The sequence below is a fragment of the Balaenoptera acutorostrata genome, chromosome 15, assembly GCF_949987535.1.
Source record: "Balaenoptera acutorostrata chromosome 15, mBalAcu1.1, whole genome shotgun sequence".
NCBI lineage: Eukaryota > Metazoa > Chordata > Mammalia > Artiodactyla > Balaenopteridae > Balaenoptera > Balaenoptera acutorostrata.
The window spans coordinates 14,890,609-14,909,422 of record NC_080078.1 but is presented as its reverse complement, the minus strand read 5'-3'; the positions used below and the strand labels follow the sequence as shown (position 1 = coordinate 14,909,422).

The window sequence follows — 18,814 nt, the reverse complement described above, 5'->3', positions numbered from 1 at the left end:
CAGCATGCATGCGGGATCTAGTTCCCCGACCAGGGATTGAAGCCGAGCCCCCTGCATTGGGAGTGTGGAGTATTACCCACTGGACCACCAGGGAAGTCCCTACAGTATGTAAACTGTTAAAACTGGCTTCATTCATCATCATAAAGCCTTTGAGATTTCATCCAAGTTGTTGGGTATGTTTTTTTGTTGTTGTTTTTGCTGAGTAGCATTCCATTGCATGGATGTACCACACAGTTTGTTTATTCATTCATCTATTGAAGGATATTTTGGTTGTTTCCATTTTTTGATGATCATAAATAATGTTACTAGAAACATTTTTGTATAGATTTTTTTTTTTAAAGGGAACGCTATTTATTTATTTATTTATTTTGGCTGTGTTGGGTCTTCGTTTCTGTGCCAGGGCTTTCTCTAGTTGCGGCGAGCGGGGGCCACTCTTCATCGCGGTGCGCGGGCCTCTCACTGTCGTGGCCTCTCTTGTTGTGGAGCACAAGCTCCAGACGCACAGGCTCAGTAGTTGTGGCTCACGGGCCTAATTGCTCCGCGGCATGTGGGATCCTCCCAGACCAGGGCTCGAACCCGTGTCCCCTGCATTGGCAGGCAGATTCTCAACCACTGCACCACCAGGGAAGCCCTTGTATAGATTTTTGAGTGAACATCAGTTTTATTTCTCTGGAGGAAATAACTGGGAATAGGATTGCTGGGTTGTATGGTAAGTGTATTTAACTTTTTATGAAACTACCAAATTGTTTTCCATGGTGGTTGTACCATTTGCATCCCACTAGGAGGATTCTAGTTGCTCTGCCTCCTTGCTACCACTTGGTATTGTTCTTAATTTTTCTAATAGGTTTGTAGTGAAATCTCATGGTGATTTAATTTACATTTCTCTAATGGATGATGATGTTGAACAACTTTTCATGTGCTTATTTGCCATGTTGTCAAGAACTGTGACTGACATGGGTTTTTACCCTCTTAAACGTAACAAGTTAGCCTGCCAGTTTCATGGATGCTGGAAGAAGTCATGAGACTCCGGAGTCGGAGACAAAGGACTTTATTTTTCATAGGACATCAGTAAAACAAGCTTCATCTCACGTGGGCTACCCTTGTCCCCAAGTCCCATGGGGCTGGTGTCACAGCTGAGGAACCTAAGCTTAAGGAACCCAAATCCTTTATAATGGGCAGCTAACAAACCCACATGACTTTTGACCTGGAGGGAAACATTATATCTATTTTACTTGACAGTAAACAAACTTGCCCTTTCTCTGGAGGGAGACAGTGATCTGTTCCTCCTGAGAATGTTAGATATGCAAACATCCTTGAAGATGTAGTCTGTTACGAAGGCCTCTTGTACAGAAATGTGAGACACCCGTGGAGAATTGTCTCCCAATGTGTATATCTTCTTTGGATAAGTCTGTTCAAGTCTTTTGCCCATTTTTTTAATTGGGTGGTTTTTCTTTCTGTTGAGTTTTGAGAATTCTTTATATGTTCTGGATGCAAGTACTTTGTCAGATATATGATTTGCGAGTATTTTCTCCCAGTCTGTAGTTTGTCTTTTCATTTTCCGTGCAGTGTCATTGGAGAAGCAAAAGTTTTTAGTTTTGCTGCCAAGTTTGGGCCACAGGTTCCAAGCCTACTTCTGTGAGCTGTGGTTCCCATGTTGGTTCATTTTTCAGAGGCTTCGCAGTGCTATTTTGATCTGTTTCCTGCGTGTGTCAGTCTGAAACCCGTGCAGTGGTCTCTATTAGTGTGAATTTTAGTCTCTGATCCTGAATAGCATCAGACCCATGCACACATTTTCAGCTTGCTTTCTTGAGTTCTCCTCATTGATTCCTCCTGTATTTTTAAAGTTCTCTCGGGGCTCATCTTCTCTCCTCTGGGTGGAAAGGTGTGGAATTAGTTACCCCACTCTGTCTTGTACTCCCATCACTGTCTAGGAGACTAGAGAGTGGGAAGAATGGATAGTTCCCCTTCCTCCGAGTTTAGCTCCTGCAGTCTCTCATTCCAGCCGCTTCTGTGGACACCATGTGATTGCTCATGGCTCAAGAGAAGGAGGGAAAAAAAAGACAAGAAAATGGAGGGATTTTCGTATTTCCTCTCAGTGTTAGGAGTTCCCTTTCTCATTCTTTGAGCCAGAGCTAGAGGAGCTCTCTCTGGCCCTGGTGTCCATTTCTGGGTTGGCTTGGTGATACTGGAGGGGGAAAAAGGGTAAACTCACCGAGGGTTCAGTGATACACTGAATTCTGGTCTTCTTCCTTAATGCTTCTCCTCCCTTTCGCCTTTGAGAATCCTCAAAAATAGTGCTTAGCTCATGCCATCTAGGCTTTATAGCTGGACTACACCTGTGAAGTCTCTCTTCCCCACACCCTGCGGCTGCTCATGTCTGTCTTCATTTTTTTTTCTTATATTTATTTTTATCCTTGATTTCCTTCTCGGGTCACCCGTCTGCCTGCATACCTTAATGTTCAGCCAAAGATTGTTGTTTGTTCAAAGACTGAATTTGTGCACAAACATCTCTAGCCAGCAAGGCTTCCATTGTCTGGCCAACAAAGACTGTGCATACACACAGGAGATGTGAGAGAGCCGGTCGGTGGCTTGAAGTTTGAATGCATTCCTTGGTTCACACTTTGATCCATCAGCAGAGAGGAAGTTTTGTCTGTCTTTGTAGTTGATTTTGGTGGAGAGGATTTATTGTCCTCTTCACTTCATCATACTGGAAGACAGAACTCCACCTCTCAAGTTTTATGTCTTAAAATAGACACCTATCCTGATTTCCCCTTTTCACTGAAACAACAGTGCTGTAACCCAGCTCTTGCCTGAAGTTTTAAAAAGCCATCATAATTGAACTTCACACGTAATTGCTTCTGTTTACCTCCTACTTATACCACATCATTCATGTTCTGCGTTTGCTGTCCTGTCTCTGAGTGTTTTGCAAAAGATGTTCTTCCTGTCCGGAATGTCTTCCCTCTTTTGTGTCATCGCTCGAAGACCCTCCAAGCCTCAACTCAAGGCTCTTGAAGGTCTACATCCCCCACCCTTCACTCCCTGGCCCAGGTGGTCTCTCCATGCTCCCTAAGTCAGAATGACCTCACCTTCTCCCGCCGCCCCTCGGTTTCATAGCACTTTTCTCTTTTTCTTCATTGTTCATGTTGCCTGTGTTTTTGTTTATGAATTTTCACATCTAATAAAACGGAGATAATATCTACCTTGGTTTTTGTGAGAAATAATTATACTGAGTACCTGTCACAATATTAGGCATGTAGTGAGTGGTGGCAAACAGTAGGGCCTTGAATGCCATCTCAAGGAGTTCAGATTCTATTCTGATGCTTTAATTACACTTGTTTTCTTGGTGAATGTTAAATTATCTCATTTGGGACAAAGTATTCACTTTTATATCATTGAAATGAAGTTGTCTTTTTGAGCCAAATGACATAATGTAGTAAGAACACAGAGTATTTCAAGAAGATTGTACTTTGTCCCTCAGGTTTAAAATGGTAGCAAATAAGAAGGATCTATTAGTCCCCCTTTTTTTAATATTAAAATCTTTTTTTATTGTGGTAAAAAACACATAACATAAAATTTACCATCTTAACCATTTTTAAAGTGTACAGGGGCTTCCCTGGTGGCGCAGTGGTTGAGAATCTGCCTGCCAAGGCAGGGGACACAGGTTCGAGCCTTGGTCCGGGAAGATCCCACATGACACGGAACAACTAAGCCCGTGTGCCACAACTACTGAGCCTGCACTCGAGAGCTCACGAGCCACAGCTACTGAGCCCACGTGCCACAACCACTGAAGCCTGTGCGCCCTAGAGCCCGTGCTCCGCAACAAGAGAAGCCACCGCAGTGAGAAGCCCGCGCACCGCAACGAAGAGTAGCCCCTGCTCGCCACAACTAGAGAAAGCCTGCGTGCAGCAGTGAAGACCCAATGCAGCCATAAATAAATAAATAAATAAATAAATTAAAAAATAAAAAATAAAGTGTACAGTAGTGTTAACTATGTGCACCTTGTACAACAGATCTCTAGAACTTTTTTGTCTGGCAAAACTGAAACCCTATACCCATTGAACAGCAACTCCTCTTTGCCTCCCTTCCCCCAGCCCCTGACAACCATCATTCTACTTTCTGGTTCTGAGAGTTTGACTAATTTAGATACCTCATGTAGGTGGAATAATGTCTTTGATTTGCCTTTTCGTGATTGGCTACTTGACATAATGTTCTCAAGGTTCGTCCATGCTGTAGCATGTGATAGGATTTCCTTCTTTTTTAAGGCTATATAATATTCCATTGTATATACCATGTTTTCTTCATCCATTCATCCTGTGTTTATACATTCATCCTTTCATGGATATTTAGATTGCTTGGCTGTTGTGAATAATGCTGTGAATGTTGTGAATAATGCTTGAATGTTGTGAATAACAACTCTTGGCTGTTGTGAATAATGCTCAGTGAACATGAGTGTGCAGGTATCTCTTCAAGATCCTGTTTTCAGTTCTTTTGGGTGTATACCCAGAAGTGAGATTACTGGATCATATGATAATTCTATTTCTAATTTTTTGAGGAACCACCATACTGTTTTCCCCAGTGGCTGTGACATTTTACATTCCCACCAACTGTACACAAGGGTTCCAATTTTTCCACATCCTTGCCAACACTTGTTATTTGTGTTCTTTTTGATGATAGTCATTCTATCAAGTGTGTGGTGATATCTCCTTGTGGTTTTGATTTGCATTTACCTGATGATTAGTGACATTAAGCATCTTTTCACATGTTGGCTATTTGTACATCTTCTTTGGAGAATTGTCTATTCATGGCCTTTGCTAATTTTTAATTGGATTTTTGTTGTTGTTGAGTTTTAGGAGTTCTTTACATATTCTGGATATTAACCTCTCATCAGATATATGGTTTGCAGATATTTTATCCCATTCTATAGGTTGCCTTTTCACTCTGTTGATTCCTTTCCTGTGTAGGAGTTTTTAAGTTTGATGTAGTCCCATTTGTCTATTTTTGCTCTTGATGCTTGTACTTTTGGTGTCATATCCAAGAAATTGTCTCCAAATCTAATGTTATGAAGTTTTTCCCTATGTTTTCTTCTAGGAGTTTTATAGTTTCATGTCTTCTGTTTAGGTCTTTAATCCAATATTAGTCCTTCTTAAAGTGTTCTTTATATTATTGGGCAGGAATAAGAAGTTTCTTCTTTAGTATGACAGTAATTTGCAATATTTAAACTTTCTTTTTCCCTCCTTCCCTCCCTCTCTCCTTTCTTCCATTATAGCTTGAAGATGATAGACTCATTCATTTTTTTTTCTTAATTGCTTTGCTGTGAGTAGAATGATAGTGAATTCATTTTCAACAAAACTTTCTTGTTTGCTCTTTGATTAACAGGAAGAAGATGAGCCTTAAGTCTGAACGCCGAGGAATTCATGTGGATCAATCAGAGCTCCTATGCAAGAAAGGATGTGGTTATTACGGCAACCCTGCTTGGCAGGGTTTCTGCTCCAAGTGCTGGAGGGAGGAGTACCACAAAGCCAGGCAGAAGCAGATTCAGGAGGATTGGGAACTAGCAGAGCGGTAAAAGGACTTAACTAGGGGTGGTTTAACAGTGGTATAACTGGATACATAGCTCTGTCATTGTCAGAATACATTTTTTTCTTCTGTTTTGATCTGTCAGCAAGTCAGTTTAATATTAAGAGAAATGAATTTTTTCCCCTCATTCAGCGTTTAATGAGTAGCTTTCAGTGATTTCTTTATTTTGTCTTTGTCTTAACTTTTAATTGTTCTGTGTTTGGGATGCGTGAGTCTTAGTTCTCTAATAAAGACAGTAAGCTCCTTGGAGTGGAAGAATGGAGATAAACATATTTCGTGGTGAAGATTAAATGAGGTTATTGCACATGACTTTCATCAAGCATTATTTTCCTCCTTCTTTTAATATATCCAGCATGGCATCTGGCACAGTGATGAGCACATAATAACAGAAACCTGTTGATTTGTATATATAATCCTTACATTATGGAAATTTAACTTTTCTTTAAAAAAATGGCATTTGTTAGTATTATGCAGAAATATGATTATGATAAAAATTAAAACATAGAATGTCTGGTGAGCATAGGAACTAATAAAATACCATGAATAATGTTAATCCTTTACCAAAGCATCCTAGAAACTGTGAAGCTTCTCAGTAAAAGAAAGACTGATCTCTGACAGCTTTTGCTAGTTTTTTTTATATTTAATCAGGTATATTTGTTGAGTGATTACTTTGCTACCATCTGTGATGAACTCAGTATTATAAAGTACACTTGCTGCTTTCAGTGACTCCATAGTCAGTCAAAGAGAGAAAGTATAGACATAGAACATTAACTATTTCCTCGGGTTTCCCATTGCATTCCTGATATTCTCTGTAGCTGATCCTATTTTAGAAAGAAAGTAGAGGCCACTAGGCATGAATTCCCTTAGCTTTCTCCCCTGTTATCAAACTGTACTAGTGTCTTTATATTAACTTCTGTTTTGTCTCAGAGAAAGATGTGTCCCTATTCCATTCTCATACCAACACCTCTACCTGTGATTTTGTTGCTGTTTCTTACTGCTTCCAATTGCGACCTTGCTTGAGATTTCCTACAGCACTTTCTCATATTTGAACAGGCATGAGAATCACCTGGAAAGCTTGTAAAAACGATGGTCACTGAACCTCACCCTCAGAATCTCTGACTCTCGTAGGTTGGGAGTGAGGCCTGAGAATTTGCATTTTTAACAAGTTCCCAGGTGATGTTGATGCTGCTGTCTGGGGAATCCACTTTGAAAACCATAGTTCTATAGATAGCCTTTGAGTTTTACTATAAATACCTCAAATTCAGCTGGTCCAAGGCCAGATTTCTTGCTTTTATTTACTCTAATCCCCACTCCCAGCAGTTCCTCCTGAACCTCCTCCTGTATCAATTAACGACATCACTATTTATTCAGTTGGCTAAAAAACATTAGTCATTCTTAATTTCTCCTTCACCTCCCACACTGTTTACAACTAATTAAGCAAGTTCTGCTTATTCTAGCTAAGAGAAGTGTTTTGAATTTCATCCTCTCCTATTTTCCAGGTTCTTATTTCTCTCACTTAAATCTTTGTAATATATTCTTAATTATTGTCTCTGTCCCTAGTCTCTCTGTCCCTCAAGTTGTCACACAGCTACCGGCATTACCTTTAAAACACACATCAGATAATGGTAACTTACTGGATTGTAGTCTTTCTTGGTTCTCCACCACGTGATGAAATCCAGGATTATAGCAGGCTTGGCAGTCAAGGTTTCTTACCACCTGGTGCCTAACTGTACATCCAGCATCATAGTCCATCCCACCGCCAGTGATCTGACTACGCTGAGCGAACTTGGTCCACAACAAAAGCCACGTCCTTCACATTTGTAGTACCTTCTCCCTGGAATGCCCTTTTATTTGGTGGAGTCCTCTTGATCCTTCTAAGACTGGCCTAAATGTCACCATTATAAAACCTTTATAAAACCACCATTATACAACCAGATTTAGTTTATTTTTTCCTATGTTCTCATAGCACTTGGGTTTTGCTCTCTACTATAGGCACTGTTACATTATGTGGTAATTATTTACTTGTCTTTTTCTCTCTTCCAACCTTGAGGTTGTCAGGGAAAAGGACTAGACTTTATTTGCTTTATGTAACACTAGTACAATTGCTGAATGAACATGATCCACGGAGAAGGTCCCTTTTGAAGTTTGTAGTAGCACATAGGAGAGCTTCCTATCAGAGACCTCAGACCTGTTTGGTGTATTTAGCCTCTAGTTCTACAAATTTTAGATGCCCAATTCATTGAGTTATTACCTTTAGATACAAGGAGAACTTGGAGAATATCAGGGTTAAACTTAACCTCTTCTTGAATTACAGACTACAGCGGGAGGAAGAAGAGGCCTTTGCCAGCAGTCAGAGCAGCCAAGGGGCCCAATCCCTCACATTTTCCAAGTTTGAAGAAAAGAAAACCAATGAGAAGACCCGCAAGGTTACCACAGTGAAGAAATTCTTCAGTGCTTCATCCAGGGTTGGATCAAAGAAGGGTAATTTTCTGATTCTCTTTTTTCTTTTGTGCTCAAAGAGATATAGAGTAGATCCACGGTGTATGTGGGCTCAGCTTTTTGACTTCTGTAAGCGTTCAGAGAATATCAACGCAGACTTGAGATGTTGGGTTTGAGGTGCAGATGACGTATGAAATCTCTTTGGTTGGAGGACATTGTGTTTTAGAGAACTTATTTACTCTATAGGAGGAATAAAGATAATTAAAATATGTAGTTTTGTTTATAAAATTCATTCCCATCCCATCTGTTTGGATGTTTTATTTTTTGTGCCTTTAATTTTTGGATAGTGGTTTATTCTCCTTTGTTTAATATCCTCACTATCCATACCTTATCAGAAATGACTGTTTCTAGGCTTAAAGTTGTCTAAAAAAGAAGTTTTCTGAGAGCTTATTAGAGAGACAACCTGTGTGTTGAGGAAATACTATGTAGAGAACATGTAGGAAAAGGCTCACTTTTGTATGTACTTGACCTTATTCATCCTACTTCTTAAGATTCCATATTAAACAAGCAGGAAGATTCTCACTAGTGAGCAGATAGGCTAGTTGAAGTGGCCTAGCAGGAAGCAAGAAAGAATGTCTGTTGTTAGGGCTTAGTCTCTGAACCTTTATGTTGGTAATCAGAGCTATGCAGTAAATTTGAAATGGTGAGGGATACTGGGAACCAACACTGATGCTATCAGTAGAGCTGTTCTCTTAGACACTCCCTTGCACCCCCTCACCCCCTGCCCCCCAACCTGGGGTAATTGTCATGAGATTTTTGGTCTGCTTAAAGGAAGGGGCATAATAATATCACACCTTAAAAAAAATTAATAATAATAATATCACACCTTAAGATCTTTTCTGGTCTTTCAGATTTAATGACTATTGTTTTTTGTTTTATTAAAAGGAACAATTGCTTATCTAAAAACACAGCACTTCTCTTTAATAGAGACAAACCTTTAAACAACCTTTTTGTTCACGTGATTAATTTGGAGTTGTTCTTGGTTGGCTGTCACTCAGCAGTTTTCTCTACAGTAGTAAGAAGGGAAATAATCAGTACCTGCTAGAGGTTAAATGTATTTGATTAGAATGTATTTGGCTCATGATTTATTTATTAGAAGATAGTGTAGTAGGGTGATTAAAACTGTAAGCTTTGGAGTCACCCTGGTTTGAGTCTCAGCTTTGCAGTTTGCTGGCTGTGTGACCTTAAACAAGCTAATCTCTTTAAGCCCTGTCTATTCTGAGGGACAGTAATACCTATCATAGGCATGTCTTGAGGATTAAATGAGCCAATGTGTGTACAGAGTTCAGCGCAGTAGTACCTGGCACACATAGTTAATCTCCAGTAAGTGTTAGCTATTTTAAAATGCCTGTTGTTTTTCTGACAAAATAATCTCTGCTGGTAAGGGGCTCAAAGGTATTGATCAAAGCCATTGATTCCTATTTAGCTTAAATTCTGTTTCCTGCTTTGAGAAAGTCTCATTAACCTTATGAATTTATAGATGTATGGTGACATGGTTTATGACAACAGATGAAATAGTAAAGAAATTGTAAAACCATCAGTCTAACTGCCACATTTTACAGATGACAGTATGAAAGCCCATAAAGGTTAACTAATTTACCCAGGGTCATATAATGAGTTGATGTATTAGACCTCAGGTCTCCTAACTCCTGGTTAAGCTTTTTTCCATTATATCCCTTGACCTTAAAATATGTGTGTTTATCTATAACTGTATCTGTGTCTGTATCTAGATAGATAGATAGATAATGAAGTTTCTATTACTGAAGTGCTTAATAGTCACATACATTCATTGACTATACTTGGCAATTTAAAAAGATCATGTCCTAAGACCTTCTGTACAGTATGCATTATATTACAGAGAGAAGATTTGTACTTTAAAAGAAAAATTTCAAGTGATTTTTATCTTAAAAACTTTTATGTGGAATAGTTCTTACCTTTTTTCTTCTCTTTAGAATGATAGGTTTTTACTTTATTTTTTTTGATCTTTAGCTGTTTTTTTTGTCTATAGTAAGCATATGGTGAGAAAGACCTCAAAGTGTTGGGGAAAAAATTGATGTGTGTGCGTTAGAAAAGAGGATGCTGTTGGATCTTTGTTTCACAGATTGCTTATGTAACTCTGCCAGGCGAACTTTGCATTTCAGGCTGATTATTTGTTTGGTCTTTGCATGTGGATAAAGTTAGCCTATACTAAATGCAGTCTTAATTTATTGACTCTAGACTACAATAAACCTTTTGTGTTCTGTATTCTTTATTTCACTTTGTTAATCCAAGATGTCCTTGCTCTTAATATTTTACTTGCTTCTATTGATAGCATGAAAGAAAGCTCTTAAGCCAGGGCAGGTTGGTAGTATATAGAAGACAAATAACCTTCTAAGGGATTTGAAAACTATTTTAACTTCCTGTTAGAATTGGCTGTCCCTCCAGAGGAGGTAAATGGAACAGCTTGACTGTAAAGACTCAGAGAATTTACTTTTAGTTCTTTACTCTCCAAAGTAAGGTTGAGTGAGCTATAGTTTAGAGTAAATGATAGGGGGTCAGCCAGGTCAAAATACTTGCTCATGTGTTCCAAAATGCCCTTTTCTTTTGGAGCTCAAATAGATGTTGTCACCCAGAGTAGACTCTTTTGTACATCTTTTACAAACTAATCTAAAAGCAGTGCTTTAAGGAGGAATATCTTTTCTTTTTTTTAGAATTAAAATACCAATCTTTCTACTCAGACCTTAGAGTCTAAATACTATTCTTCACTGAAGTGAATTAAGGTTCCTTGGAGAAATGACTGATTCTGGAACTTGAGCTGGGAAAGAAGGGCCCCTCAGAAATGTTGGGGATAGGTCAAAGGCCCAGAAGTCAGCTTGAATGGGTTCCCACTGGCCAAATTTGGGTATTAAAATAAATAAAGACAATAAATGGAGTGTAAATGAATAAAACAATAATCCATTAGTCCGTCCAACTAATAAAATAGATAAATAATTAAATAAAGAAGAAGAGAACCTTACCATAGAATCTTGACTAATAATATAGGAGTGATAGAGAGAGAAAATCACCATTTTGTAGTCATCCTAATAAGAATTGATTCAGACAGGTTTCATCAGTGTGGATGCTAAGTCTGGTATGAGAGGAGGGAGTTTCCTGAGGAACAAGTTATGAACATGATTTCAAATTAACTCCCACAACTTATTTATTAATTCCAAGTAGAGAGATGGCAGCTACATAACGATGGGGGAAAATGGACATCCTGTGCCTCTAGATATGATACTTTGAGAAGAACACAACATGAATTGTGTAATATTTAAGCTGAAAATTTATAACCTGAAATCCAGTCATGAGGAAATAGTAGAGAAGCCCAAATTGAAGTGCATTGAATAAAATAAACTGGCCTTTATTCTTCAAAATTGTCAGTGTCATAAAAAAACAAAGGAAGTCTGGGGAACGTTTCCAAATGAGAGGAGACTAAGTATACATGACCACTAAATGAACCTGTGACCCTCAATTTGATCCTGTGTAAAAAACAAATACTTTTTTTCAATAACTACAGTTAGCAACAGAATATCCTTGTTGCTGAGAAATACTCATACTAAGGGGTAAAGCGCATGAAACATACAATCTACTCTGAAAAAATTTAGAAAAATAATACACACAGACATGGAACAAAATGTTAAAATTTTGTAAATCTGGAGAAAGGGTATAAAGGAATTCTTTGTAACAATCTTGCAGATTTTCTGTAAATTTGAAGTTATTTCAAAATAAGATTTAAAAAACAAAACTATAATCCTCTTACATTAAGTGCTATCCCAAGACCCGAATTTCAGATGTTAATTAAGTTGAAGCATAGTGTTAATTACATCATTTGAAGAATTACTAATGAATTGCTACTTTAATCATGTGGGCCTCTTTGGTACTTAGATGAAACTGAAGTAACGATTCCCCAAGTTGAATTTGGAACCGGTTTTATAATTGTGCCTGTTTTTACAGTCATTTCTCAGGTACACTCAGCTTGATTGCCTTTTCTTGTCTACTCCAAAAATTTTTTTATCTTGTAAAATCATCTTTTATCATGTTTTGAATATAATGTATTTGGAACATGATCAGCTTCTGACTTTCATTGATAAGGACAATGAGAAATTTTTTCCCTGAACCAAGTATGTGGTTTCTTTTATTTTACAATACCAACTGGATATCCAGCAAGTCAGTCCTGTTCTGACCCTAACTACGCAGAGTCAGCACAGACTCCATAGGTTAAGGGCTGGACCCCACAAGACTGCCGCCACCTCAGATGCCAGTTGCAATCCCCAGGAGTGAGGACACCCGTACTTCTGACCAACCAGCTGTAAATCGGGGGTTCCCACAACCTTCTCCTTAGGTTTGATAATTTGTTAGAACGACTCACAGAACTCAGGAAGACAGTTTGTTTATGCTTATGGGTTTATTAAAGAATACAACTCAGGAACAGCCAAATGGAAGAGAGATGCATAGGGCAAGGTAGGGGAGGGGGGCACCAAGCTTCCATGCCCTCTGGGCATTTGCTCCCAGCACCTCGATGCGTTCATCAATGTGCAAGCTCCCCAAACCTTGTCATATAAGGGTTTTTATGGAGGTTTCATTTTGTAGGCATGGCTGATCAAATCATTGGCCACTGGTGATCAAAAATATCCATCCCTGGGCCAAAAACCAAATATATATATTTTTATTATACTACAGACTATCTGCCTTTTAGTCCGTATTAATACATCTATGGTCAAAACAGCTGAAAAAGTCAGAAGAACTATAATATTCTACTGAGCTGTCCTTACTCTATTTGGATAATCTGAGAAACGTGGGATTTTCAGTAAATTTTTTTAACATTGAGATACAAAATATGTTTTCAGTACTAAAATGGTGTTAATCATCTTTACTACATGATCACGCTCTATTTTGATATTGACATTTTTGGGTTGTGTTTACTCTTTCACAGCTATCCTTCAAATAGCCTTTTTGTTGAAGATTTTGCTTTTATAAATTTATTTATTTATTTTTGGCTGCGTTGGGTCTTTGTTGCTGCACACGGGCTTTCTATAGTTGCGGCGAGAGGGGGCTACTCTTTGCACAACTGCGAGCGGTGCGCGGGCTTCTCATTGCGGTGGCTTCTCTAGGCGCGTGGGCTTCAGTGGTTGTGGCATGCGGACTCAGTAGTTATGGCTCGTGGGCTCTAGAGCGCAAGCTCAGTAGTTGTGGTGCACGGGCGTAGTTGCTCTGCGGCATGTGGGATCTTCCCTGACCAGGGCTTGAACCCCTGTCCCCTGCGTTGGCAGGTGGATTCTTAACCACTGCGCCACCAGGGAAGCCCCTTGAAGATTTTGCTTTTATAGGTTTACTTTATTGAAGATTTAATTCGATTTAATATGTCATCTGGCTTGCAGACAGCCTTACGTAGTAGGTGCTCAGTTGATACTCGTTGCTTAATTTAAACAGGAATAAATATGCTGTAATGATAGGAGGGAATTATGGTGTGACTGTGAAGAACTTGGGCTTGGGAGTCAAACAGATCTGGATTTAAATCCCAGCTTTTCTTCTTAACCTGTGTAACATGTCTCACGTAAATGACTTAACCTCTAACCTCATTATATTCATGTGTAAAATGATAATTCCACCTACCTAACAAAAAAATTTTATTGGTGTGTACATTTATTATTTCATATGGTTTCAGGAATATAACAAAATTGTTAAGGGTTGATGAGAATATGGAGTAAAGCACAGTGTCTGCCTTGTAGAAAATTGTCATTGAATGATAGCTTAAGCATTATCATTATAATTCAAGAGCACATTTTGTTCTGCTGGCAAGACTTTTTAAAACTGAGTGTTTGGATTGGAAAATGGAAAGCTTGATAATCATAACAGACTGGCTATACTTGAAATACAAGCTTTGCTTCTATATTAAAAACACAGGGCTATTTAGACTACTTATATTTAATGAAATTTCTGATAAGATGGAGCTTAAACCTACCATTTTGCTCTGTTTTCTATTTATCCCATCTGGATATAATTCTTTGTCTCCTCTTTTCTTGCCTTCTTTTTGTGTTTTGTGTGTTTTTTTTTAAAAATAAATTTATTTATTTATTTTTGGCTGTGTTGGGTCTTTGTTGCTGCGTGCAGGCTTTCTGTAGTTGCGGAGAGCGGGGGCTACTCTTCGTTGCGGTGCGCAGGCTTTTCATTGCGGTGGCTTCTTCTGTTGTGGAGCACAGGCTCTAGGCGTGTGGGCTCAGTAGTTGTGGCTCACAGGCTCTAGAGCGCGCAGGCTCAGTAGTTGTGGTGCATGGTCTTAGTTGCTCCGCAGCATGTGGGATCTTCCCGGACCAGGGCTTGAACCCGTGTCCCCTGCATTGGCAGGCAGATTCTTAACCACTGTGCCACCAGGGAAGCCCTTAAGTAAATTTTTGAATGAGAAAATGTCTTTTATAGTTGCCCACATATTTGCCATTGCTGATACTCTTTGTTCGTGGCTAGTAGGAAAAATGAATTATTTCCTGTCATGTGTGCTCAGGAGATTGTTCTGCCCACTCCTTTACCCAGTTGTGGGTTGTTTTCTCACGTGCATGTGCAGTACTCAGTCAGAGATTCAAGGGAACCCCTCTGCAGTTATCTGGAGTTTTTTCTTTACAGTGCATCCTCTATGTGTTTTGCCACGCAAACTTTGGCCTTCTTGAGCTCTAAATATTGTTTCCCCAATTCAGCAAGTCTGCTAGGCTCTGTTTGAGTTGCCTCTCCCTGTGCCAAGGCCTAAAAACTCTACCTGCAGTGAGCTGAGGCACTTGTAGGATTTACCATGTTTGTCCCCTTCTCTCAGGGGTTACTCTCCCCGTTGCCTGTTGGCCAGTGTCTGAAAACCATTTTTTCATATGTTTTGTCTGATTTTTCTAGTTGTTAAGGCAGTAGGGTAAACCTAATCCCTGTTGTTCCATCACGACTAGGAGTGGAATTTATCAGATTGAGTGAAAGATTAAATTCCAAGTATTAAAGAATTTTTTCTAATTGTACAGGGTGTCAAATATAATTTTAGGTTTTCCGTATTGGTAAAAAAAATGTTTCAGAAGAGATGTGCCAGTTTTTGTTTTGAGTTAAATTGTGCCTTATTTGCTTAAAAAAAAAAAAAAAAGTAGTACATCCAAATGGCTCAAAAATAAAAGGTATATATGGTCCCTCACCCATCTAGTTCCCAGCCACTATCACCATCCTTCCCTCATATTCAGACAACTTTTGTTGCTAGTTTGTGTATCATTCTTTGCTTTTGTTTTCATTTATAAACACATTTGTTCTTATCCCAATCCTCCTATTTTACATAAAAGCACACTACGCATACCCTGCTTTTTTAGCTTAGCAATATATTTAAGAACTCTTTCCTTATCCGTACATAAAAAGGATACTTTTAAAATTTTAAGCTACGTAATATTCCACTTTATGGATTAAGCCAAAGTTTATTTAGTCCCTTCGTAGTGGCCATTTATGCCATCTTCAGACCTCTGCTTTTACAAGTACTAAAATGAGTAGCCTTGTACATATTTCATTTTGTACATGTGCAGTTATGTCAGAGGAAAATTTCTCAGAAATGGAATTGTTGGGTCATAGGATAAATGTATTTTTAATTTTGATGATTATTGCCAAATTGCATTCCATTGCAGGTATGTCATTTTACATTCCCACCTCCATAGTATAAGTGCCTTTTCCCCTATATCCTCATCAACATCAAACTTCAGATTTTTGTCGACTTGTTAATTTTTAAAATGGCATCTAATAATAGTTTGTTTTTCTTTGTCTTTTTTTTTAATCTTATTGAAGTATAATTACAATGTGTTAGTTTCTGCCGTACAACAATACTAGTAGGTTTAATTTGCACATTTGTTATCGTGTGTGAGATTGAGTATATCCTATGCTTAAGATCCATCTATGTTTCCCTTCTGTGCAGTGTTAGTATTCTTCACGCATTTTTCTATTGAACCGTTGGATTTTTCTTCCTCTGTATTTATAGGAGTCCTTGTATATTAGGGAGAACAGCCCTTTGTGATGTAGCTTACAGACATTTTTTCCAGTTTGTTGTCTGACTTTTGACAGTATTTTTAGCCATACATATAGTGTGTTTTTATGTGCCCTTCTTCTCTTCTTTATGTTTTCTTTTAATATGATTGAATTCTTTTAGGGCGTCTACATTTTTTTTCATAACTTAAAAAAATTTTTTTCTTTAATTTTATTTAATTAATTAATTTATTTATTCATTCATTCGCCTGAGCCAGGTCTTAGTTGTGGCACTCGGGATCTTTTAGTTGTGGCACTCAGGATCTTTTAGTTGCGGCATGCAGAATCTTCATTTGTGGCATGCGGGCTCTTAGTTGCGGCATGTGGGATCTAGTTCCCTGATCAGGGATCGAACCTGAGCCCCCTGCATTGGGAGCATGGAGTTTTAACCACTGGACCACCAGGGAAGTCCCAGGGCTTCTCCATTTTGAATCATAGTTAGGAAGCACCTGATACTTTAGAAGATAGGCAAATACGTGATTTGGAAAGATAACTATAAAGTGCAATTTTGATCTGCTAACTACTTAATATCAATATGCAGTTTAGAGGGGAAAAGGGGGTTTTTTGTTTGTTTATTTTTTCGTATTCTTGTCCATTACGGTTTATTACAGGATATTTAATTTCGTTCCCTGTGCTATACATTATATCCTTGTTGTTTATTTTTATATATGGTAGTTTGTATCTGCTAATCCCAAACTCCCACTTCATCCCTCCCTCACCCTCTCTCCCCTTTGGTAACCATAAGTTTGTTTTCCATGTCTGTGAGTCTGTTTCTGTTTGGTAAATAAGCTTATTTGTGTCATATTTTAGGTTCCACATATAAGTGATATCATATGGTATTTGTCTTACTCTTTCTGACTTACTTCACTTAGTATAATAATCTCTAGGTCCATCCATGTTGCTGCAAATGGCATTCTTTCTTTTTTATGGCTGAATAGTATTCCATTGTGTATATACACCACTTCTTTATCCACTCATCTGTTGATGGACATATAGGTTGCTTCCATGTCTTGGCTATTGTACATAGTGCTCCTGTGAACATTGTGGTGCGTGTATCTTTTTGAATTACAGTTTTGTCTGGATATATGCCCAGGAGTGGGATTGCTGGATCATATGGCAACTCTATTTTTAGTTTCTGGAGGAACCTCCATACTGTTTTCCATAGTGGCTGCACGAATTTACATTTCCACCAACAGTGTAGGAGGGTTCCCTTTCCTCCACACCCTCTCCAGCATTTGTTATTTGTAGACTTTTTAATTGAAATTTTTTTTTTTTTTTTTTTTTGGCTGCACAGTGCTGCATGCAGGATCTTAGTTTCCTGACCAGGGATTGAACCTGTGCTCCCTGCAGTGGAAGCATGGAATCCTAACCACAGGACTGCCAGGGAATTCCTGTAGACTTTTTAATGATGGCCATTCTGACCAGTGTGAGGTGGTACCTCATTGTAGTTTTGATTTGCATTTCTCTAATAATTAGCAATGGTGAGCATCTTTTCATGTGCCTTTTGGCCATCTGTTTGTCTTCTTTGGAGAAATGTCTGTTTAGGTCTTTTCCCCATTTTTTGATTGGGTTGTTTGTTTTTTTGTTACTGAGTTGTATGAGCTATTTGTATATTTTGGAAATTAAGCTCTTGTCAGTTGCTTTGTTTGCAAATATTTTCTCCCAGTCCGTAGGTTGTCATTTTGTGCCTTTTGGTTTCCTTCGCTGTGCAAAATATTATGGGTTTGATTAGGTTCCATTTGTTTATTTTTGCTTTTATTTCTATTGCCTTGGGAGACTGACCCAGGAAAACATGGGTGCGATTTATGTCAGAGAATGTTTTCCCTATGTTCTCTTCTAGGAGTTTTATGGTATCATGTCTTACACTTAAGTCTTAAAGCCATTTTGAGTTTATTTTTGTGTATGGTGTGAGAATGTGTTCTAACTTCGTTGATTTGCGTGTAGCTGTCCAGCTTTCCCAACACCACTTGCTGAAGAGACTATCTTTTCTCCATTGTATATTCTTGCCTCCTTTGTCTTTGTTTTGTTTTGTGTGTGTGTTTGTTTTGTTTTGTTTGTTTTGTGGCTGCACTGCTTGGCATGTGGGATCTTAGTTCCCTAACCAGGGATTGAACCCGCACCCCCTGCAGTGGAAGCATGAAGTCTTAACCACTGAACCGCCAGGGAAGTCCCTCTTGCCTCCTTTGTCGAAGATTAATTGACTGTAGGTGTGTGGGTTTATTTCTGGGCTCTCTATTCTGTGCCATTGATCCATATGTCTGTTTTTGTGCCCGTACCACACTGTTTTGATTACTGTAGCTTTGTAGTATTGTCTGAAGTCTCAGAGGGTTATGCCCCAGCTTTGTTCTTTTTACTTAGGATTGCTTTGGCAATTCTGGGTCTTTTATAATTCCATATAAATTTTAGGATTTTTGTTCTAGTTCTGTGAAAAATGTCTTGGATAATTTGATAGGGATCACATTAACTCTGTAGATTGCTTTGGGTAGTATGGCCATTTTAACAATATTAATTCTTCCAATCCAAGAGCATGAGATGTCTTTCCATTTATTTGAATTATCTTCAGTTTTCTTTATCAGTGTTTTATAGTTCTCAACATGTAAGTCTTTTACTTCCTTGGTCAGGTTTATACCTAAGTTTTTTTTTTTTTTAATGTGATTTTAAAGGGTTTTTGTTTGTTTGTTTTTACTTTTCTGAT

General features: G+C 38.4%; 1 protein-coding gene across 5 annotated transcripts in view; it reads left to right on the top strand.

The window, feature by feature from the left end:
• The window catches only part of RABGEF1 (RAB guanine nucleotide exchange factor 1), an 89,410-nt gene that overhangs the window by 47,237 nt on the left and 23,359 nt on the right, over positions 1 to 18,814 (top strand). For all 5 annotated transcript variants that reach the window (XM_007186504.2, XM_007186503.2, XM_057528956.1 and 2 more), the window contains 2 exons: positions 5,377 to 5,562; positions 7,892 to 8,058. In XM_007186504.2, coding sequence (XP_007186566.1) covers positions 5,377 to 5,562; positions 7,892 to 8,058 — 353 coding nt within the window. The remainder of the gene's footprint in view (positions 1 to 5,376; positions 5,563 to 7,891; positions 8,059 to 18,814) is intronic.